General features: G+C 37.5%; 1 protein-coding gene across 1 annotated transcript; it reads right to left on the reverse strand.

Moving 5' to 3' along the window:
* Positions 1-253: 253 nt before the first annotated feature.
* Positions 254-25862, reverse strand: LYAR (Ly1 antibody reactive). Its single transcript, XM_053704143.1, has 9 exons — positions 25759-25862; positions 21414-21571; positions 19068-19182; positions 7151-7258; positions 6174-6257; positions 5699-6071; positions 5451-5516; positions 4342-4427; positions 254-2688 (listed from the first exon to the last, which is right to left on the reverse strand). Exons 2-9 carry the CDS (start codon positions 21533-21535, stop codon positions 2554-2556), a joined length of 1089 nt encoding a protein of 362 aa, XP_053560118.1. The 5' UTR covers positions 21536-21571; positions 25759-25862; the 3' UTR covers positions 254-2553.
* Positions 25863-25865: the final 3 nt, after the last annotated feature.

Below are 25865 nucleotides of genomic sequence, written 5' to 3' on the forward strand. Positions count from 1 at the left end.
CTCTCCAATAATTGTTTGAATCAGACTGAGGTGTTGCCGATTTGTATTCTGATACTGGATTTTTAGATCAGTATCTATACATATTCTTCTTTATAGTAGTGTCTATTACATGGGAGTTATATGAAAAGTAGTGTATACTGTCCCTTTAAGCTCAAATACTAATCTAGTGAAGATCATTTGCACAGACTGCATTGAAAATATCTCTTTGCAGCAGATCCTAAAATAATGTGGAATAAGCAAGAAAACATAAAAGTGAAATATCCAAATACAGCTTTATAGTACAGTTCTTATTGTAGACAACAATCTATTCACTTAATTCAGGCATAAACAACTGTAAAAAAAAAAAAGTAGAATTTTTTGTTATTGAAGACAATGCAGTAGAATGATTCCAATGTACACACTAAAATACAGTATCTTAACCTTTAGCTGTTCTTGGGTAATCAAACCACTGCCAAACGCTATACCATAGACTATTTACAGTAATAACATGCTAACTGGCTGTTATTTTAGCTCTAAATTTATGAAGGAAAACAAATGAAGCTTGTTATTTGGGTAAAACAAAAAAAACATTAAACTTGGGGAAAATAGAACATTTTTAGAATATGCAATAGAAAGGCTTAAAATGGCCAAATTCTCTGTACAAGAAATTTCAACTTGGAGGGACATTCTAGTGCAAATATGGAATGTTCTAGCTCTGTGTTTAAAGGGACAGTCTACACCTTAGTAATTTTAAAGTTTTACTTTATACTAAACTGCAAATATCCTCCTGCACTCTTTCTATATCATGCAGCAGTAACAGTGAAAAAATTCCACAGACTGTTAAATGCTATTCAGCAGGGAAAATAGATGCAGCCCAGATCGTTATGTCAACAGTGGGAAGAGCTTGGCAGACATTTTAAAGTGACCATAGACAATATTCATTTTAAAATAATTTTTTTACTGTTACTGCTGCATGATATAAAAAAGGGTGTACGAGGATATTTGCAGCTTAAAGGGACACTCAATCAAAATTAAACTTTCATTATTCAGACAGAGCATGCAATTTTAAACAACTTTCTAATTTACTTTGATTAACAAAATGTGCACAGTCTTTTATATTTAAACCTTTTGAGTCACCAGCTCCTACTGAGCATGTGCAAGAATAAGTGTGTATGCATTTGTGAATGGCTGATTGCTGTCACATGGTACAGGGGGAGTGGAAAAAGACATAACTTTTAAAAAATTGTCAGAAAAAAAATCTACTACTCATGTTGCATTTGTTGATTATGCAAATCTACAGTGTTGACTGGTCCTTTAATCTAAAGTAAGACATTAAAGAAAAACTTAACCCAATTTTTTTCCTGTCATGATTTTAAGCAACTTTCTAATTTACTCCTATTATCAAGTTTTCTTCGTACTCTTGTTATCTTTATTTAAAAAGCAGGAATGTAAAGCTTAAGAGCTGGCCCATTTTTGGTTCAGAACCTGGGTTATGCTTGCTTATTGGTTTGCTAAATGTAGCCACCAATAAGCAAGCACCATCCAGGGTGCTGAACATAAAATGGGCCTACTCCTAAGCATTAAATTCCTTTAAATAAAGATAGCAAGAGAACGAAGAAAAATTGATAGGAGTAAATTAGAAAGTTGCTTAAAATTGCATGCTCTATCTGAATCAAGAAAGAAAAAATTTGGTTTTAGTATACCTTAAAGATGACTAAGGTATAGACTGTCCTTTTAACTCCTGCAAAAAGTTTAACATATAAAGTCCTGTTTCGGAGCAGAGAACTGTCTCCAGCAGGAATAAGCTGGTGAGCCAATCGGCAGCAGCAGTCACACAATTCCACCAATCATCAGCTGAGTTCAGATTTGGAGCTGCACCACTTGAAACTAATCTAATTTTTCCAACAAGCTAAATGTATATGCTATTCAAACGAATTGAGACCAAGATTCTCTTTTTTTTGTGTTGGCAATTTAGAGGGACAGTCTACATCTTAGACATCTTACCTTAGATTAAGCTGCAAATATCCTCATGCACCAGGAATGGAAAAAAAGTTATTTTAAAATTAATATTGTTTCTGGCCACTTTGAATTGGCTGCCAAGCTCAGCCCACTGATGACATCATGATCTAGGCTGCATCTTCTAGGCCCTCTGCTGAATAGCATTGACAGTCTGTTGAATCCAACTAGTGAGCCTTTAGTGATTAGACACCATATGGAACCCAAATTGTGATGTCATCATTGGGCGCAGCTTGGCAGCCATTTCAAAGTGGCCAGAAACAAAATTTATTTTAAAATAACTTTTTTTTACAGTTCCTGCTGCATGATATAGAAAGAGTTACAGGAGGCTATTTGCAGCGTAATCTAAAGGGAAGACTTTAAGATGACTAAAGTGTAGACTGTCCCTTTAAGTGAAGCAGAGATGAGCAAAACCACAATATATAGTAGTTTAAATAATTGACCAAGTTGAAGTGGAATGATGTTAAGACATCAGGTAACTGCATAAAACCATGAACATTTCAAATGCTTTAAGAAATAATTTAAATGCAGATTAGAATAAGATTTAAAATTGAGTAGCTATTTTAAAAGTTTTACTCTATCCTTAAAAACTTTAAATTTTGGATTGTTGCGTATTTTCTTGTTAAATGTTGCAAGGAGTTCCTCTTCAGACTTATGTTGCACGGAAGATACAGCATAGTACTGAGCTATGACCTAGAAACAAACAAATCGGTTACAAGAGTAAACAAAGGATAACATGAAAAAGAGTAAAATTTGATAGAAGTTAATTGGAAAGTTGCTTACAATTGGATGTTCTATATGAATCATGAAAAACATTTTTGGGGTTTTATGTCCCTTTAAGAGCTATATTTATCAATCTGTGAATGGACAGGATTTACAGGTTGTAAAAACCTGTTAGCCAGAGCTGCAACAACTAATCGTCATAATCGATTATGAAAATAGTTGTCAACAAATCTCAATCGATTAGTTGGTTTGCAATCCTGGCTTATGTGCAATCCACATATAATAGTCATCATTTGGATTGTTTATATTAAATCAGATGATTTGGAACTATGCTTTTCATGATATAGTGCCAAGCTTGTTATTTGCAACTAGCCCCTAGATTGATGGGAATTATTTAAATTGATGTGCACTATTATCTGTTTGCACAATTATTAGCAGATGTTTGCTATTGCTGATTATATGTACTGTAAATAAATGTGTAAGGCTTTGTCCTGTTATTGATATATAGTCCTTAGCGCTTTTCATTTGTTTTTTTTTATATTTTTAATAAATTGTGATAATATGTACCAGATTCAACCTTTATAAGTATATATCTTATTTTTAGAGCGGACTAGATATTTCCCCTAACCTTATAGCTGGTTACTTACCATTGCATATAGACATTCAAGATATTTTTTTTTATGTTAGAATGTAGTCAAGGGTTATTTTATTGAGAAGCCCCTTGCCAAGGTGGAAAACTCTTTGCATTAGTGAAGAGCTAACAAAGCTAAATATCCCACTTTGGTGAAATTGGCAAAACCCTACTTATGCATCTCAAGCACCTCAACACCATCTAAGTGCCTCTTCTCTGCTGCAGGAAATATAGCTGCAAACAGAGAACCAGCCTTAGCAAGAAGCATGTGGACATGTTGAGATTGTTGCATTTCAATGAAAAGTTTCTGAAAGAGTGAATAATAGTGAATAATAATAGAGTGAATGTTATTAACAGTGTTAGTCTAACTCTTTATAGTTCTACCTCCTTAAAAACAGTTTGTGGTTTTGTTTTGCTAAATTATAAAACTGTGTTCTGCTGCTTAAAAATTGGATAAACAGTTGTGTTAATGTAAATTTTTAGTCTGAAGTTTATATTTATAACACTCAGTATGTGGATTTTATTTAAAATATAGGAAACAATTAGATTATTTTTTATCCGATTATTCGAAAAAATAATCAGCCAATTAATCGATTATGAAAATAATTGTTAGTTGCAGCCCTACTGTCAGCATTTCATTGCAGATAGTGGGGTGCATTTGTTCCTCATATTTACTATTGCTCGTGCAATGCTGTTCTCTACCTTTGCACAATTAATAGTGTGAGAGTAAGGCTTGTCAATCATTCAAGTCGTATGGATCCAGGGTTTATGAAGCAGCGGTTTAAACCGCTGCTTCATAAGTATCAGTTGCAGGCTCAAATGAGAGAGACTGCAAAAGATAGGGGCATTCACCTCATGATAAAGCTTGCCCTAAGCACATACGTTTTCTTTTTCTTTATTTTGCAGAAAATGCATTTGTATGACACAACTGAAGTCAGATAATTATAGAAAGTAAAAAACTGCAGAAATAACGATACGTATGTAAATATTACCTTTTTCCTCAATCTTTTAATTGGCAACTCATGGTCAGGATCATTCCTCAGTACAGCCTTGATCGTTCCCTTCCAGTTAAATTTACCTGGAATGGTACATCACAAAAATAAATAAGAAACAATGTGGTATAAGGTACAAAGAGGAAGTAGTATATGCTCACATCTATTTGCTATATTTCAGTCTCTCCAATAATTTTGTATCAGCTGTGTAGGGTCTTCACCCCCACATTTTAGAGAGACACAGATTAATACAGCATTGTAAAAAAAAGCCATAAAAAAACACAATATTCAAATGCAGACATCTACATAGTATACTTATTTAGTCCCTGTAGCCTGGCTGCCTTAAATCACACTAGGCATTTTCCCCATCTATTTTTCAATTACTTAAAAGAGACAGTCTACACTTTAGTCCTCTTATAGTCTTACCTACCTTAGATCAACAAGCAAGAAGCCTCCTACACCCCTTTTCGAAATCATGCAGCATGAATGGTAAAAAAAAAAAAAAAGAAGTTATTTTAAAATGAATATTGTTTTTGGTCACTTTGAAATGGCTGTCAAGCTCCGCCCACTGATGACATAATCTGGGCTTCATCTCTGCTGAAAAAAATCCTTTAAAGCCAGCTAGTGAGACTTTTGTGATTGGACGCCATATGCAACACAGATCGTGATGTCATCAGTGGGTGGAGCTTGGCAGCCATTTCAAAGTGGCCAGAAACAATATTCAATTTCAAAATAACTTTTTTACCGTTCCTGCTGCATGATATAGAAAGGGGTGCAGGAAGCTATTTGCAGCTTAATCTAAGATAAGACTTTAAGATGACTAAGGTGTAGACTGTGCATTTAAGATTAAATGCAGCTTAATTGCTTTTTAAAGTCATGCTTAACCAGGCAAAAACACTAGTAATGCATAAAATGCTGCTAGGACAATAATTTTCTGGCATACATTTTTAAAGCACAGAGTGGGGGAGACGACAGAGCAAATTAACCAAAAGCAGTCATTAAACAGAACACAAGTAATGATGGGAACAGGGAGTATTAAAATGTATTTAACAATAAAAAAAAAAACCTCACTACTTGGCAAAGGTGAAACCATGTAAAAATCTTATTACCTCCAATATTGCTTTTTTTATTCTCATCAGCAGAATTTTCCTCACTGTCTATAACATCTGTCTCCTCTGCAATTTGAAACAAACACAGGTAAAATTTCAATTACATTGACTTGGTATTTCTACCTATACAAATATTTACAGTATTAGTATGGAAAGAAAAAAATAAATGTTTTAATAAAAAATGTTGATTAGACACATTTATACACACATCTTGTTAAAGAACACTACTCTGAGGTGTAAAATCCTACCCTTCTGCTTTCTTTTTTTGCCATATATTGGTGCATCATATTCATGGTCACTGTTTACAGCCAGATCATTCTCCTCATGGTCGCTTTCATTGTCAGGTTTCTTCTTGTTCTTCTGTTTGGCATCATCTATATTTTCAGTTACATCTTTATCTTGAATCTTACGCTTCTTGCTTTTCTTATTCCCATCCTCCTCCAGCTGCTCCTCCGAATGTAGTTCTTTCTTTTCTTTCTTGTTCTGTTTCTGTCTTTCTTCCTTACGTTCCCTCTTGTTTTTCTTTTTGTTATTAATTTCTTCTACTGCCTCGGACGGTCTGGTTTTGTTTTCAGGAGGTATTACTTCAGCTTGGTTTTGATTATCCTGGGTCCCAACTGCCTTTATTATGAAGCAAGATTAATCATTCACCAATGAAAAATCATGTTGTTTCAAGGAATTCAATATCTGATGTAGTGACATTTGTCTGCAACATATACTTACATTGCTTGTAGCCTCTGAAAAAATCTCCCACACCTGGTCCTGCAAAGCTTGATTTTGAATCTTTAAGCTGTTCTTCATCCAGTTCTAAAATGCGTACAGATAAAATCTCATTACGGTGACAAAGTAGTTTTTATTTATTTGTATTTATAAGTATATACACACACACACACAAACACTATATATATATATATATATATATATATATATATATATATATATATATATATATATATATATAATTTTTTTTATTTATATTGTATGTTTATGACAAAACTTAATTTTATGCTCTTAAAGTGAATGCAAAGTTTCATGAAGGAGTTTATTTTTTTCTTTTAAATGCTTACCTTTTTCTTTAGCGCAAACAGACTGCAATCCCCTGCCCGCAGCTCCTCTGTACTTAGCACTTTAATGATGAAACCGGCTTACTCCAATCACGGCGCGGCCTCCCAAGATGGACGTTCTGGGGTGCACGCCCTGATTGGAGGAAGGCAGTTTCATCATTGATGAGGCAAGTACAGAGAAGCTGCAGGCAGGGGATCGCCGGTCCGGATCTGCTAAGTAAAAGGTAAGTATTTTTTTAAAAACAAACAAACGCAATGTAAAGTTTCATAAAAACTTTACATTTATTTTAACCTAGCTGTACACATTTAAATAAGTGTTCGCTATTGTGTGTGATCTTAATACCGATTTGACCTAGGCTTGTGTGTGAAAAGCATATTGAGCTAAGGGACTGCATCCTTAGTGGCACTGGCTTTATGAACAAGCAAGGAATTCAGATTCAGAGATACTTTATTTCTATGAAAGGCTGGAAGAGAATGCAATTTTCTAGAAAATAATTGTTATGTACAGATACAGAAAAGTATTTAAGCTCAATGGGATAGGCACAATGTTTTTTATAGGTATTAAGATTATATGGACCCTCTGATTTAAATAAGAGACATGCAAGATAAATAAACAAAAAAACAATACATACATACCTGAAACTTTGCTTTTTTCCGTGGAACATTATCATATGAACTAATCTGATTTAAAATACTCTTTATTTTTGCACTGATACCAGGTTTTTCCATTACCACTTGAATCCTCTGTAAAATAAACAATTTGAAAACAAGTCAGTTGCAAGATACAAAAACAACAATGAATCTTGCTTTTTAAAGGGTCATGTAGGTATTGCTCAAGAGTCATTCTTTTGTGCTTGGAGATTCGCGCTCGTGTTACCAGTTGAAAGTAATAAAGTTTGCATTTCACCATAGACTTCAATGCAGCCGAAAAAATTGAAAAACCCACAAAATTTATGCTTACCTGATAAATGTATTTCTTTCCGGATATGGCAAGTCGACGACGTCCTCAATTACTGTTATTAATATCACTCCTGGCCAGCAGGAGGCGGCAAAGAGCACCACAGCAAAGCTGTTAAGTATCACTTCCCTCCCACAAACCCAGACATTCGACTGAAGGGAAATGGAAAAAGGAACAACACAAAGGTGTAGAGTTGTCTGAGGTTTAATAAAAAATAACGGTCTTAAAATAAAGGGTGGGGGTCGTGGACTCGCCATATCCGGAAATAAAGAAATTAGGTAAGCATAAATTTTGTTTTCTAAGATATGGTGAGTCCACGACATCCTAAATTACTGTTGGGAACCAATACCCAAGCTAGAGGACACAAATGACCAGGGAGGAAGAACAAGAAAGGTAGACCTAAACAGAAGACACCACCGCTTAAAGAACCTTTCTCCTAAAAGAAGCCTCAACCGAGGCAAAAAACAACAAATTAAAAAAATTTGGAAAAAGTATGCAGCCTTGCAAATCTGTACCACAGAAGCTTCATTTTTGAAGACCCAAGAAAAGGAAACGGCCCTCGTGGAATGAGCTGTAATTCTCTCAGGAGACTGCAGACCAGCAGTCTCACAAGTCAAACGAATTATACTTCTCAACCAAAGAGAAGTAGCAGTAGCTTTCTGACCCTTGCGCTTTCCTGAGAAACAAACAAACAGGGCAGAAGACTGGCGAAAATCCTTAGTCGCCTGTAGGAAGAATTTAGAACATGCACAACGACCAATTTGTGCAACAAACGTTTCTTATGAAAAAAAGGATTAGGACATAAAGAAGGAACAACAAATTCTATCTGAAACACGTTAGGAAGAAAACTCAACTTAGAATGAAGAACCGCCTTAGCATGAAATATAAGATAAGGCGAATCACACTGCAAAGCCGAGAGTTCCGAGCAGAAGAGAAAGCAAAAAGAAACAAAACCTTCCAAGATAATAACTTAAAAAAATCTATGGAAAGCCATGGCTCAAACAGAGCCTGCTGCAAAACATTAAGAACAAGGTTAAAGCTCCAAGGAGGATCAACAGACACAAGCCTGATTCTGACCAGAGCCTGATAAAAAGAAAAAGATTGAACATCTGGAACATCCGCCAGATGCTTAATTAACAAAATAGACAATGCAGAAATCTGACCTTTCACAGTACTGACTGACAATCCCTGCTCCAGACCATCCTGGAAAAAAAAAGACAAAATCCCAGGAATCCTGACCCTATTTCAAGAGTAGCCCTTGGATTTACACCAAAAAAGGTATTAACATCATACCTTATAATAAATCTTTCTAGAAACAAGCTTCCGAGCCTGAATCAAGGTCTCAATAACCAACTCAGAAAAACAACGCTTAGATAGAACTAATCGGTCAATCTACAAGCATTCAGCTTTCAGAGAAACGAGATTAAGACGAAGGAATGGACCCTGTGTTAGAAGGTCCTTCCCCAGAGGAAAACTCCACGGTGGAAGAGATGACATCTTCACTAGGTCTGCATACCAGGTCCTTCGAAGCCACGCAGGAGCAATTAGAATTACTGATGCTCTCTCCTGTTTGATACGAGTAATGTATCTTGGAAGAACAGCAAACGGAGGAAACAGGTATGCCAGACTGAAATCCTAAGGAACCGCCAGGGCATCTATCAGGGCAGCCTGCGGATCTCTTGACCTTGAACCATACTTAGGAAGCTTGGCGTTCTCCGAGATGTTATCAGATCCAACTCCGTACCCCACTTGAGGGTTAACCTGGAGAACACCTCCGGATGGAGAGCCCACTCCCCGGGATGAAAAGTCTGTCTGCTCAGGAAAACCAATTTCCAGTTGTCTATTCCTGGAATGGGATGTCAGACAGCAATTGTGAGATTCCGCTCATCAAACAATGCAAACTACCTCCTTCATGGATAAGGAACTCAGAGTTCCTCCTTGGTGGATGATGTAAGCTACTGAGGTTAAGTTGTGCGATTCAAACCTGATAAATCGGGCTAAGGACAACTAAGGCCAAGCCATCAGAGCATTGAAAATCACTCTCAACTCCAAGATGTTTAAGAGAAGAGCCGACTCCTCAAGTCCATAGTCCTTGCGCCTTTAACGAGTCCCAGACTGTTCCCCAGCACAACAGGCTGGCGTCCGTAGTCACAACCATTCAGGAAGATCTCCAGAAACATGAGACCTGAAACAGAAGCCCCTGAGAAAACCACCACGGAAGAGAGAGGCTCTTGAAGCCAATCTAGATCTATCCTCAGAGAGATCCGAATGATCACCGATCCATTTACGGAGCATGTAAAACTGTAAAGCTCTCAAATGGAATAGAAAGAAAAAAAATGTCAATGGAACCATCAGACCAATTACCTCCAAACAGCTTAACTGTCTGACCTATGTCAAAAATAATCTGATACATAGAAAATTTATCATGGTTCCTAAGAAAATCACCCTTGTCGCTGGAACAAGGGAACTGCTTTCCAGATTCACTTTCCATCCATGGAACAAAGAAAAGACAAGATTTCTTGAATGAGAAATTGCTCAAAGGAAGGATGGCCCCCAAACCATATATTGTCCAGGAAGTGCACCCCCTGCAAGTCCCTGAGACCAGTAAGTCTTTTCAAGAATGGCGAAATTTAGAAACTTGAGAAGATCCCGAAGAATGGGAACATAAAAATACACATCCTTCAGGTATATGTTCATCATGAACAGACCCTCTTGAACCAAAGGAGAATGGAATTCCATTTTGAAGGACGGTACTTTGAGAAACTTGTGAATAATACTAGACCTTGTTCCTTTACCGGAACTGGAACTATCATCCCCAGGGAGGAAGGTCCTGAACCCAGTTCAAGAATGCCTCTCATCATACCTGGACTGTAGATACTCAAGAAAGGAGAAATCTGCCCCTGGGAAGAAAGCTTCACCCTGAACCAAGACTGATTCGGTCTCCCAGAAAACTTGACTGTCCCTGCAGTATAGTCTATTCCTCCTAAAGAGTGGTCGAAAAACCCTTTCCCACTCGTTAAGTCAGAAGATAAGTCTGCCAGACCAGTTTCAAACGAGGTCTCACCCTTGTAAGGAAGCACCAGAAGCTTGGACTTGGAGGTAACATTAAATATATTTCAAATATGGCCAAGGGAGACACATGTCTAAGTCATTTGTATATTGAACCTGCATTTGAAGTGTTGTAGAAGCTAGACTATACCACTAAAAGGACAGGTAGGCTTTTCAGCTTATCCAAGAGTTCAGAGCACAGCAAGTCCAATTAGACAAGGCATCGCACCAAAAAGATGCCGCACTTGACACAGTGGCAATACAAACTGCAGGTTTCCATGAAAACCTAGATGATCAAATAAACCTCAAGCTTCTTGACCATGGATCCGTAAAGAAGCAACTATCCTCTATAGGGATCGAAGTACTATGAGCCATAGTAGAAAAAGTTCCTTCTACTTAAGGTACCGTGCATGTAATGGTGTCAGTGACAGGAAAAATCCTTTAAAAGACAGGAGATAGGGAGAAAGGTATCCCTAGCTTCTCCTATCCTGGAAAAATCTCCATAGCACGTCTAGAAACACTTCCACATAGGAAGGAACATAATAGTGATGATAAGTTTACTAAACTTCTAAGGGTTGACAACGACAGGGTTATCGGTGTCGTCTAAGTAGCCAAAAAACCTCCTTTAACAATACACAAGGTGTTCAAGCATACATCTGAAGAAGATCACTTCAGCATCAGATGAAGGAATTGTACTGTCCAAATCTGAGATTTCACCCTCAAACTACCGGCGAATCCTGCTCATCAGACTTAGGACAGAGTACCCTGTGTAGCAGAAACCTTACTATCTGAAACTTTAAAATGCCCTCTTGCGTTTCCCTGTAGGTAAGGGGAAAAAAATCTGTAGGCAAATACACTCCTACAGGAGATTGAGGAACCGCAGGGCACTGCATGTGACGCCATAGAGGCTTGGGACGTTTAAGGAGAAAGCTGTGGCATTGCCTGAACAGCATCATCCTGGGAGACCTGAGGCTCAAAGGCAACAACCTATCTGTACATTCAATAGCATTTGCTAAACAAGTGGCACAGAAAAACAGACATTTTAATACGTCTAAAATTATCCTTAGAAGCGAAAGGCTCCAACAAAGAATATCTATTTCTTAAAAATATTTATTCTAAATATGAGGGACAGATGTGCTTAATAAAACAATTTGTTACTCAAGAGCCAATAAACATTTTATTTAATAAACCCTCAACTTAAAGGGACAGTTTACTAAAAAAAATTCTCCCCTTTAATTTGTTCCCAATGATCCACTTTACCTGCTGGAGTGTATTAAATTGTTTACAAGTATTTCCATTAGCCTTATATTAGCATTTGAAATACTTTATTTAGCCTGTGGTATCCCCACCCATCCTGAAAGTTTTTGGTCTCGAGGCCAAGCTGTGTTAACACAGCCAGTAAAAGAAATTACACTCCCAGTGGGTTATAGAAGATATAAGGTAATACAATGTTAATTCTCCATTGTTCTCTCTAAGTATTGGGGATTGGTTTATGGACAGATATAAAATAAAGAAGCAGGTATATGTACACAATGTGATAAAGTAATGAGATCTGATTATACCTACAAGCTCAACACATTGTATTAGGTTGTGGCTTCAAAACACGAAATCAGCTAATTCATATACACAAAGAAGCCTTAAAAAAGCAAATTTCACACATTTTATACTCTGCAGCTGGTAAAAAAAAAAAAGTAACTGGAAACACATTAAGGAAAAACAATTTTATAGTATACTGTCCCTTTAAGAATTTAAGGGTACATAAACATTGAAAAATGAACGTTTCTGCTTAAAAAGTTACTAAAAGCACCATACTGCAAGCAAAGCTCACTTTATTATAAGACAAGACAAAGTAAAATCTAATCTTTGCTTCAAACCGAGATATAACTCAGAATGGGACAAGATGTACTTTGCCATTACAACATCCGTCTTTGCTTGCTAATCTAGTCGTATTGGACAGAATAATAACGCCATTCAGTTCTCAGCCGGAGAACGAGGCGAAGTTACATATCCAGGCCTGACAAGATCTAAAAATGGAGCCGCTCTGATCCCCGAGGAGGCGGGGCCAAAAAATCGGCATGGGATGAAGCGCTTCATTCCGCAGAGAGAATTTTAAAACATGAAGGACCAAGCTCTCCTCTAAATTCACGAGGAGTTCCTGCAGGGCAAACAAGACAAATTTACAATGGCACCGCTGCGCTTTTCAAAAAGCGTAACACCTGTCCAGCCCCAAAGGAATGGCACCACTATGAAAGATCACGCTCTCCTAACAGTCCCCGCCATCACACAACATGACACTATATGGGACTTAGAGGGGCTGCCAAAGATTCAATAGGCTTGCACCTAAAGGCAGCAGATAAATGAAAAAGGGTAAATTAACGCCTAATGAAAACACGTATAAACAGAGATACAATATTCTAAAACACTCCAGCTATGGAAAAAAACAATCCTCCCTAGAGGATTATCCTACTCTAAAAATCTAGATAAATAGAAATTTAGTCAAGAGAATTAAATTCTTATTAAAAATTTGGTCTGAGCCCCCATAGATGGTTAACCCCTTCCTTTCCGTGAAGGAGGTTAACCCCTAAGTCTCCATAGTCACATGCAATTAAAGTGCCCGCTCACTGCCATAAACCATCCTTCATTAAGGATTTTTGTCCCACATTAAGAGCAGAGGGTACTTAACCCCTTCAGTGCCAGCCTCCTAGCCCCATAAGACAAAAGGCACTTACCTGCAGTCTGGTCGTCCGGCAGGAGGATGACTTACACGGTGTGAGAGGATGCCAATCCTCACAGAGACCTGTAAACAGAGAAAGAACAGAGTAAACCTACTCTGGCTTTCTTTACCATGGGCAGCAAACATGTTAGGAAAACGCAGCAAGGCCCACCTTACAAGTTCCTAACTGCTTTAAAGCCACCAATACCCTACTGAAGAGATTAACGTGGAGTACAGCTAGACCCAAAAATCTTGCTTGAAGCAAAGGAAATTCAATTTTCTTCAAACACTAAAACTTTAACTCCATGCACCAAGGCAAAGAGAATGACTGGGGTTTGTGGGAAGGGAAGTGATACTTAACAGCCTTGCTGTGGTGCTCTTTGCCTTCTCCTGCTGGCCAGGAGTGATATTTCAAACAGTGAAACGTGCGTCAGGGGTCCGACAGGAGTAGCTTTGTCTCTCCTTGTTGTCCTTTTTAAACTGCTTACCATGGTACTATATAAGTTTACTGACAAACTATTACTACTTATCTCAGCCTAACAGCTTTATCTTCATTATAAACATAAGCTTAATTTAGCCCTCGGATTGTAAGGGCTTAGTTTATTTAACATTATAATTATCTGTTGGCTGACTGTCATTAATCATGAGTATCTCTGTAGTAACTTTATATTTTTAAACCTACTGGTTCAAGTGTTTTTAATATAGCTTAAGCTATTGTATGCATGTTTATTCCTGGTTGTGAATCAGAATTTTCTTTAATAAAGCTAGTAATGTGTGAATTAAATGGAACAATGATGGAATAATAGCCTTTCACTTTAACTATTTTTGCCGAGTTAAATAGATATTTCATATCGTAGAGCTAATCCTTCTACACTTAATTGTGCCTCTCCTTACAATTAGTCTAGCTAGTTGTCATGTTTTGGTTGCTTAGACTCTACGACAGGTAATAACTAAATTATATTTTAGAATTTCTAATTTACTACATAAGAATAATTATACTTAAAGATTAGAAACTTAGCTACCCCCAAGATTAGAAACTTAGCTACCCCCAATTCCCCCCACTTTTTCTTAAATATTTCCAACAGTAATTGAGGACGTTGTGGAGTCACCATATCTTAGGAAAGAAATACTTAACACCCACAAGTCACACAAACACGACAGTGATTATTTAAAAGCACAACATAAAATAATATTGAATATTTCATAATCCAATGTTCTGCACATAAGCCCATAGGGAAAATTACAAAACAAATTATCAAAACAGAGGAAGTCTGGCACTCACTTGCAAGCACTCAGCTAAGATTAAAAGCAAAACTGCAAATTAGTTACTGCATCTGGCCAAATGGGTCAAGCCCAGGAACCACGTCTAGGTCTCTCCCCATCTTGGGTCCCTAAACAGCCAAACAATGCATGCTCTCAAACAAATTGGGAACCTCCCAAGGGTGCACGGTCTTATGTAATATCCCATGATACAAACAAAACATGGAAGTGGACTGCATTCAGACTTGACCAGGTACACATCCTATGACCCTGCAACATGTACAGCCCTGGGTGCTCAATATAATTACAAAAACTATACAGATATGTTAGATGTTAATAACACAATGTACAGAATGACTAGAATAGAGCACAATACTCCCCTCTTAGGTGACCGCAGCCTTCTAACAGTCTCTCCCAACAGGACTGTGAGTAGAATATGGATTAGATAAATAGAGGCGCTGGTCTTCAATATTATGGTGCACACTGAAGAAAGAAAACTTGACTTGTGATTTGCAGAAGTTAACAACAAAATAATGTGCAGTATACTCACTCCGAAAATTTCAGAGTTCAGCTTCTTCATAAGGATATATATCCTGGTTTTCCCATGATGTGCTTTAGTATTCCGAGTGATTTGGAATCCGGCTCCTCAAAGATAGTTGGTAACTTTAGAATACTTCCAAAAAAGGCAGCAAAAATACTTGTTGTATCAAACAAATATTTATTAAAACGTATTAAAAAGCTCTTTTTCAGCTTGGCTCTACGCGTTTCAACGACTAAATCGTCTTTTTCAAGAGCAGTAAAAACAATTGGAAGTGCTGCCTTAGGAGTATTTACAGGTGTATTTATACAGGTAATCAATGTTCCTGTTCCGGTGACAAACACCGGAATAGGACTCACAAATAAAACACATAAGCCCATAGGGAAAAAGTTCTGCACATAAGCCCATAGGGAAAATTACAAAACAAATTATCAAAACAGAGGAAGTCTGGCACTCATTTGCAAGCACTCAGCTAAGATTAAAAGCAAAACTGCAAATTAGTTACTGCATCTGGCCAAATGGGTCAAGCCCAGGAACCACGTCTAGGTCTCTCCCCATCTTGGGTCCCTAAACAGCCAAACAATGCATGCTCTCAAACAAACTGGGAACCTCCCAAGGGTGCACAGTCTTATGTAATCTCCCATGATACAAACAAAACATGGAAGTGGACTGCATTCAGACTTGACCAGGTACACATCCTATGACCCTGCAACATGTACAGCCCTGGGTGCTCAATAGCACTCTTAGGTAGCTGTACAGTCCCGAGAGCCCGAGATGTGGTAACTAACTCTTCTAGTATTGCATTTAATGTTAGCTGAGTGCTTGTGAGTGCCAGACTTCATCTGTGTGTTGTGTTAATTTGTTTCGTATTTTTCCCTATTGGCTTTGCACCCAGACTTGTCTGGGGTTAACTGCCCTCTGGGGAGCTACCAGTGAATGCTACCCAGGGCTGTGCATGTTGCAGGGTCATTGGATGTGCACCCGGTCCAGTCGAGAGTGCGGATATATAGATATATATTTTTTTTTCATCTTTATTCTGACTTATATATGCGCATATATTTTATGATTTATTTTATGTATGATTGTATTGTTTATTAAATATTGGTTTTTTTAAATGTAATAAATTATCACAATTTGCATTGTACACTATTTCCTATCACACTTAAAGGGACAGTCAAGTAAAAAAAAAAAACTTTCATGATTTAAATAGGGAATGTAATTTTAAAAACTTTCCAATTTACTTTTATCCCCAATTTTGCTTTGTTATCTTGGTATTCTTAGTTGAAAGCTAAACCTAGGAGGTTCATATGCTAATTTCTTAGACCTTGCCTCTAATCTAAACGCATTTTGACCACTAGAGGGCATTAGTTCATGTGTTTTATAAAGATAACATTGAGCTCATGCACATGAAGATACCCTGGAGTGAGCACTGATTTGCTAAAATACAAGTCTGTCAAAAGAACTGAAATAAGGGGGCAGTTTTCAGAAGCATAGATACAAGGTAATCAGAGGTAAAAAGTGTATTTCTGTAACAGTGTTGGTTATGCAAAACTGGGGAATGGGTAATAAAGAGATTATCTTTCTTTTTAAACAACAAAAATTCTGGTGTTGACTGTCCTTTTAAGCTTTATTAGGAGCTCTTGTGTTCTAACATTCAACCCCTTTTGCCAGTACCCCTCTATTATAAACTATGCATTTAATAGTCTTTCCTACCTTAATGACCTCTTGATTTGTAACCACTTTTAACCTATTTGTAAGCAGAGACACCAGGCTCTGTATTATTTCACAGCACAGAAAGCTATGTCTGGTGTAAAGTCTTGAAGACAAGCAAGAAAGGGTGGTCTCTCAACACTAATTCAACTTTCTTTTCACTCATTAATTTTAACGGTTTATGTTGCAATGCCCCCAACTCATTCATTTGGTTTATTATTGCCTCTTATAAATAAGTGAACCTTGGGGAATGAGGTTTACAAGTGGGGCATCGTATATACGTTTGATGCAGTGACTCTATGCACTCCGAGAAGATTTATCATGTTACATCCGGCTTTACCCACTGCCGCTTGGGTAATGTCAGGTTTCCCCAGGTAATGCTAGGATTACCCAATTTCTTACTTTAATCGCAACATATATATAAAATTCTCATAAGGCCCAAAAGCCTGGTTGTCTTCTGACATAAATAAAATTTAAGAAGAAACATGGACAGCTTCAGTCTCCGTTTGACCAGGAGCATAACTGTAAACTACTAAAGCCTCTACTATGTACCCAGTAACCCCCACACCCCAAAAACATCCTACACTTTTGAAGAGAGGTGGCCAAGATGCATAAACAGTTAAGTATGAGTGGGCATTAATATCCAAATGTTGAAGGAGGTCGCCGCTTTTGGGATTATGCTCTTTTCGAAGTCACATTTATGCTTGTGCAAATCCAGATCCTAGTCTCTTAACGTTCACAAGAATATATGCAGCACTGAAAAGAGCTAAATCCCACAAGCAGCCACCTTCTTCCGCATTTGGATCCTAACAAAGGATCCAAATGCCCACCCCTACAGGTAAGCATGTCTGGAAATTAGGTATAATGCTTATTTAAATCAATACAACTTTATAGCCCAACTGTGGCCACCACTACAGTAACATTTCACCATATCCTATCAAATCTGGAAAAAATACATCATAACACCTTTTAAATAGCATTAGTACACTCCAGTATAGAGCCCCTTTCCTCAGGTAGAAAATACTTTCAAAATGTCTAAGTTGTAAAGTAAAGTTATACAGTAGCTAGTGATACAATATCTAATCTGTCTATAGAGGTCTTAGTGAGGGGCCATTTCTTTAAAGCTCTCCAGTCTGACGAGATCACCTAAGTGTCTTGACAGCAGTGTGGGGTTCCTCATCAAATTTTAGAAAGGCAATTTTTAGCTTGAGAGCTATGCAGGTTTCAAGGTGTGAATGAGAGACATCTACTTTACAATAGAATGTTGGGGGGAAAAAATTGATTTCTCTCTATATTGGAGTTCTTCATGATCTTCCTTTGTCTGAGAAAGGGATGGGTAATTTTTAAAAATAAACCTGGTTATTGGAATACTACAGAGTGCTTCCCATTTGTTACATAATAAAATTATTCTTGCAAAGCAACCTGGCAAACTTGGGATTCTGCCTTTTTAAAGGGACATAAAACCCAAATGTTTTCTTTTGTGATTAAGAGAGAATACAATTTTAAACAACTTTCCAATTTACTTCTATGAGCTAAATTGCTTCTTGGTATCCTTTGTAGAACAAACAGCTATGCACATGGGTGAGCTAACAACATGAGGCATGTATATGCAGCCACCAATCAGCAGTTTCTGAGCCTACCTAGGTATGCTTTTCGACAAAGCTTATAGAAATACATTGGAAAGTTGTTTAAAATTGCATTCTCTCTGAATCACAAAAGAAAAAATGTGGGTTTCATGTCCCTTTAAAAGGGACAGTCTAGTATAAATTAAACTTTCATTATTCAGATAGGACTTTTAATTTTAATCAACTTTCCAATCTACTTTTATCATAAAATTTGCTTTTTTCTCTTGGTATTCTTAGTTTAAACTAAACATAGGTAGGCTCATATGCTAATTTCTAAGCCTTTGAGGGCTGCCTCTTATCACATGCTTTTTAAATCTCTTTTCAACACAAAGAGACAGAAAGTACACGTGGGCCATATAGATAACACTGTGTTCAGGCACTGGGGGTTATTTAAGATCTAGCACAATACAATGCTAAATTTAAGTCAATAGATAATAAACAGTCACAGTCATGTGATCAGGGGGCTGGAAGAAGGTTCCTAGATACAAGGTAATCACAAAGGTAAAAAGTACATTAATATAACTGTGTTGGTTATGCAAAACTGGGGAATGGGTAATAAAGGGATTATCTATCTTTTAAAACAATAACAATTCTATGGTAGACTGTCCCTTTAACACTGTATGCTCTGCTCATCACAAGAGATAATATATAGTCACACACACACTACTGAGGAGCAGGAAAGAAAAACAAAAAAACCTCACCTGTATCCACTGTTGCTGTTTCACGTCTCCTTTGTTTGCTTTGGCTTCAAAAGCTTTACCACCATACTTTTGATCTTCACTAATACATTTCAGATGCTCTTTATAATCATCACCCCTGTTTTAAGAATAAAGCAAAAATAAACTAGCATGAAACAGAATGTTTAAAATGCAAAATATCTGCTCTGCTAAAATAAGTTTATTTTATGTTGAAGACAACGCACACAAATAAAATCACTATTAGTGAAGTATGTTTATGTGTACTTAGGTTGATATGAGTGACATTTTAAACATCTTTCTAATTCACTTCTATTGTTAATTTGCCAAGTCCTCTTTGTATTCTTTATTAAATGGCAATCCTAGGTCAGGACAGTGCATGTGTCTTTAGTCATCTGACAGCAGTATTTGTAACAATGTATAAAGTTGCTATATACATTGTTGCAAATACTGCTGCCATAAAATAAGGACATGTGCACGCTCCAAAACTCCAATAAGCCTACTTAAGTTTCTTCTTCAATAAAAGAGAACAAAGCAAAATTTGATAAACAAAAGTAATTGGAAGGTGGCTTAAAACTGCACACCTTAATCACAAACTTTTAAATTAATTTACTGTCCCTTTAAATAATCAAACAGCAGCAAGAAATTTGTTTTTACACTGGTTTTCAAACCTGTCCTTAGGCTTTCCCAACAGGCAAGATTTACAGGATTACCTTGGATGAGAGCAGGTAAAATAGCCATGTTTACTAATCAGCTGATTTAACCTGTTCTCCAGTTCAGATATCCTCAAAATGTGGCCTGTTAGGGAGGCCTGAGGAAAGGTTTGAAAACCAGTGGTCTAGAACTCTGGGGAATTCACAAAGTAAAATGGAGCTTACAATAACCCTTATTGGGTGAAAACCCCAAAAACCATAAACCCCCACATCCACATAAAACTTGCCCAAAAACCTAGTAAATCCTGATGGCGTTGTTAATTCATTGCTTAAAAGTTTCTCTGGGATCCCCTTTGTTCAGAAATAGCACGTACATGGCTTTACCATTGTTTTTTGGTAATTTGAATGCCGCTAAGTGCAGCTGCCCACCACACTTCTATTATTCCTGGCAGGGGTTAATCAGGTAGCTTGTAAGGTTAATTTAGCTGTAGTGCAGAGATTACCCTTCATAATCCCTCCCAAACAGCGCTCTCCCCCCACTCAACCCCACCATTTTAGTGACTGGAAGACAGTCTGCCAGTAAAGGATGTTTTTGTTTTGTTTTTAGTAATTCCTGCAGTGTAGTAATCCTCAACCCTCCCACCTCCCTGATCCCCCTGAAATAGCTCTCTAACATCCCCCCAATGGTGGCCATCTTTGGTTCTGGCAGATGTCTGCCAGTACCTAATACATTAAAAAAAACACAACATTTTTTTCTGTAGTCTAGTGGTCCTCAAACCTTCCCCCCTCCAGTGATAGATAGTTTGGGCCCACACCATTTTTCTATAGTGTCTATCCTCATACCTCCCTTCAATAATAAGTTCCCACGGGAATAGGTCCCTCCATTCCTCCTGCATTTTTTTTATACATTTTGTCTTGTCTCTTACAAATATTGTATCATCGTACTTGTATCATTTGTACCCATGGGCAGCGCTGCAGAACTTGTGGGAGCTTTATAAACAAAGTAAAATAATAAATCCTCTTTATTTAGTATTACTATTGTATACATATAAATGAATCAATTATAGCCAACCACTAAAAGAAAATGACTGTTTTAAATACACCACTCATAAGGTCATATCATAAGTAAATAATTTCACCCCCCCCAAATTCAAGACATTGGGTATTCTGGTTTCCAATTGGAAGATACAGAATACCTAACATTGGTTCAGAATCCTACCTCTATGGGGGTGACCTATAGATGCCCTGAAAACCTAATGATGTACTTTTTTTTTTTAATGGAGCTATATTGGAATAGTAGACTCCGGGTCTTCTACAGCTTGTATGTGTTACAGGAACTTATTTTTCATGGGTCTAGTGGATTGACCGCTGCTCGTGCCATTCAGCTATTTTGGGAGTCAAATTTATTCTTGTGAAATGGCAACACACTAGGATATGGACTTGCACAGACCTTAGGGTGTCGTGATTTCACAAGAATAAATTTGGCTCCAAGGATCGCCGAACAGCACAAGTGGTTGCCTTCTTCCGCATTTAGGAGGTATCTGAAACCTCCAAATGCACATATTTATTCACTTGCTATCACCTTTAAGCAGAGATAGCCCTAATGCACTAATTGGGCTCGGTAAAGGAACAGTTAAAATTAACTTATGAAAAAAAAAAAAAAGGGGAATATATTTGTAACAAATATAGTCATACTTACCAGAAATCTTTACCACAGTCAATACAAGAAAGGCATTGACAATTTCTGCAAATTGCCACATGTTTTTCTACTTGTCCTTTTTTCAAGGATTCACCACATCCATTGCATGTAAAAAACACCATGATGGATGACACAGAAGAGATGAGAATAGTATGCTTCTATAAAAAGAAAAACCAATAAGTAGAAAATGTAACTGATGAATACATGTGTATAACATTATGCAGACATCAAATTGAAAAGTTGTTTACAAATGTAAGTTCTACCTGAATCATGAAAGAAAGAAAAATTGGTTTTAAAGGGACAGTAAACACCAATTTTCATATAACTGCATGTAATAGACACTACTATAAAGAAAATTATGCACAGCCTCATTTCTCCTCTAGATGGCAGAGACAGAGGACAGGAGCATGAGCTGCCAATGTGTTCCCGCCCCTGGTTAAGTTGTTTATCGAATACTATTGCAATAATTGTAGCATGGCCATGCAACATAAAAATTATATGTTGCATGATGCAATAATATTTGATAAACTAACTTCAATGGATGCATGATCTATCAATGAACATTAACTTACCATAATAGGTCAGTGAGTCTCACAGCAGGTCACAGCTCTCCTGCCTGGCTGTCTCCTCCTCACCACTCATCTCATGCGTGTGTAACTGTAGTTCCCGGATTCTACACACGCATACCCAGACAAGAGAGACCATCTGATTAGCTGTCTGGCCGAGTTTTTGAGCTCCATCATAGAGGCGGATTGGAGAGCCACCTCTATTGGAGCGTAGTATGGGCCGCAAAGAGCTACCACTCGGTGGTGCTAGCTCAAAGTGAGATAGTAACCATTATCAAGCATCCATGTTGCGCAATCAATGGAGGGCAGCTGAACAGCTCACTGTCTCTCCTTAATAGCGCAACATGGATGGATGATGGATCGCTATGGTGGCGCCGGAAGAGGGAGGGGGGTACTTGGGGGGGGGGGGGGGGTCAGTCAGTGGTTGCATAACACCAGCCAACTTTTTTCTCTCTAAATTAATTATTAAAGGCTGCGTCCCATCACTGCAAGTCACTGATTCATAATGCCACCAGGCTGACAACATTTTCTGCTCTTACTAAATTTCAAAAATCTCAATGAATATAAGTTTATTTGGAGTGCAATAGATCTGCACAAAGACCTAAGTGTAAGGAGGGAGGGCAAACAGTAAAAATTAAAGTGAACCTATAATGGTATTGTTTCTGTTAAATAAAACTATTTACGTTACTAATAAGGTGATGATTATTTTTCTAGCAGCCAAAAATAGAAAAAAGGCGAGTCGGGGCCACAGGCTAAGAGTTTAAAAAGGTAAACTTTATTGCCATCTACTATTAAAATAGAGCTGAAAAGTTGACCAAATATAACAATTTCAAAATTAGCTATATTTCTAATGGTATATAACTAAATCAGAACTAGAAAAATAATCTGAAAAGTTATTCTAAAAATTAAACCTTAAATGTAGAAAATAATTATTTAAATTGAATCTAACAAGTGATTTAAATCAAATCCACACTGTGAGACTGCAATATAAAATTTGCAACTATCTTATGATTTCTGAAGAAATCAAATTTTGTTAACATAATGACAGTGGTAAGCCTTTTCATCTCCAGACAAGTAAAGAATGGCTGCTCAAAATAAGGAAAGTTGTGGATGTTGTTTGACCACTGAAAAACAATTATAACAAATAGTGTTAATCTGCTCTAAAACTCTGCTGATATGTTAATCTGTTTATAGCCCACAGAAAAAAAAAAATGTAATTGAAAGGTGTTGCAAACAATCTGTATAGCACAAGTGAAAAGATTTCACAAATCAAGATGATGTCAGTGATATAGTACTTGAAAAGCCCTGTATGCCCATTGTCTCCTATGTTGTCGCCACTTATGGCTAGATGTAAATAAATGTGTGAGATGATCCAAGCGGTTCTCACAAGAGAATCTGCAGTCCGTATTTCACAAGCAGCGGTCATCAGACTTTCCTAACCTCCCCGGTCGCGTCCGACCGGGGAGATAGCTCCTGCCCACGCATGATTGGCAAAATAGCGCTCGTGTGCAATGCTGAATTCCGCCAGAGGCGAGCTGTGGCAGACGGGGGGGGGGGGGGGGGGGGGCGTATATGCGCCCCTGTCCGCCGCAGCTTGATAAATCGACCCCTTAAAGGGATATGAAACTCAAGTTTTTTTCTTTCATGATTCAGATAGAGAACGTAATTTTAAGCAACTTTCTATATTTAGCCACCAATCAGCAAGCGCTACCCAGGTGCTGAACCAAAAATTGGCCAGCTCCTAAGCTACATTCCTGCTTTTCAAATACAGATACCAAGAGAACAAAGAAAATTTGATAAAATTAGTAAAATAAGAACGTTGCTTAAAATTGCATGCTCTATCTGAATCATGAATCCTTTAAGCATCATGGACGCTCTGCAGTCTATAGAAAAAACAATATTCAATGGACATGAAACTCAAATTTCTTCTTTCATGATTCAGACAAAGTATACAATTTTAAACAACTTTACAATGTACTTAAATTATCAAATTAGCTTCCTTCTCTTTGTATCCTTTGTTGATGGGGCAGCAATGCACTACTGCATGCTTGCTGAACACATCAGGTAAGCCAATAACAAGAGGCATATTTATGCAGCCACCAATTAGCAGCATACTCCCAGTTGTGTATTACAGCTCATGAGTCTACCTGTGTTTTTCAACAAATGATACCAAGAAAACGCAAATTAGATAATAGAAGTAAAGTGGAAAGCTGTTTAAAATTGCATGCTCTGTCTGAATAATGAAGGTTTAATTGTAATGTTAATGTGCCTTCAAAAGTGCTTTAAAGTCATTTTGATAGTTTTGTATAGTAGCCGCAATTGGGCACTGCCTTGCAAGAAGCTTCACACAAAGGAAATGTTTTAATAAGTGCCAGGTATCTAAAACTAATACAGGGGCACTTTCATTTATCAAAGTGTACAATGAAGCTTATTTTTATATACTTAGCTTTCTTTATGGAAAGCAGAACAGCGATCATCCGCCCTCATCTCCTGCCGTAGTTAGCACAGCGATGACGAATCCGGCTTCCTTCAATCATTGCATGTCCCCTTTGGTGTCCAGCTCATGAGGTCATGCAATGATTGGAGGAAGCCGGTGTAATACCGAGAACTCCAATTCATCAAAAACGCCAATCTGACGTCACTTCCGGTGATTCCATAAATCTGATTTGTTCGAGTCTCAGTGACAGGATTCACAACCAATCAGATGGGCACTGTGATCGCCTATCTTCACTATCTATTTTGCCTTTGGGTTCAAGGGGGGCGAAGCCTAATTCCCCAATGTTTACTTGGGGTGTATGCCAGAGGATCAGCAGTGCGCCCCCCAGGACAGGCAAAACAGATCGTGAAAATAGAAGAGTCACCGGAAGTGACGTCAGATAGGAGTTTGAGGAATTGGAGTTCTCGACAGAACACCGGATTCGTCATCCCTGTGCTAACTACAGCAAAGATAAGTATTTTTAAAAGAAGCTTTATTGTAAAATGTAATGAACGAAAGTGCCCTTGTTTTTAAGAGTAGTTTTAGATACCGGATTATCCATTAAACTTTACAACCACTTTAATGAGCCTCTACACCGGGCAAGCAGTCACTGAGCAAAATGTAAAAGTTCAGAATCCTGCAGGTTCCCTCCAGCCTCACAATTCTCATGATTGTAAAATTGCACACAAAAGCCACAATATAGGTTCAATAAATAAAGTGTATTCTCAAGTTTTTTTTTTTGTTTTTCTTTTAACATTGCAGTAGATAAAATATTTTTTGGAGAAATAAATTTTGAGTTGCAGCTATGTTTGTGGACATGCTCAAATTAGTGCACCTAGGTGGAACTGCTTACTTGGTAGAAATTGCGGGTAGCAAGCATATCAATATAAAAGCAAACAGCTGAAGGGGTGGAAGTCCAGTGGAAATAAGATACAGGAGCCAGCAGATATATTTCACATAACTGCTACTAACATGGATACAATAAAAATATATCGAATGTACAACATATTCAAAAATAACACGTTGTTAAAATTATACAGGAGCAGACCACGTGGAAACAGTGGGGTAATCACTGAGTGGCTTTATTTGTAGTGTACTTTTTTGAATACTGTATATGTTATTACATTTCTGACATGCCAAGAGTGCTATTTTACAATAAAAAATAATACAAACAAGTACGCAACGCAAGTTTTCACCCTGTTACTCTTAACCCATCTGTAATAAACGGAGCAATAGAACAAATGAATGGCATCCATATACTAGCATTATTACCAACGCTCACAACCCTGCACATTAAACTCACCGCCTCCCTCTGTATCCACGTGTGTCTTCCCTAAATCACGTAACCTGTACTACCTACCTCATTTCCGTTCCCTCCCCTAAACTCTTCCCTACTACTAGTAGAAACTA

The sequence above is a fragment of the Bombina bombina genome, chromosome 2 (assembly GCF_027579735.1).
Source record: "Bombina bombina isolate aBomBom1 chromosome 2, aBomBom1.pri, whole genome shotgun sequence".
NCBI classification, from domain to species: domain Eukaryota; kingdom Metazoa; phylum Chordata; class Amphibia; order Anura; family Bombinatoridae; genus Bombina; species Bombina bombina.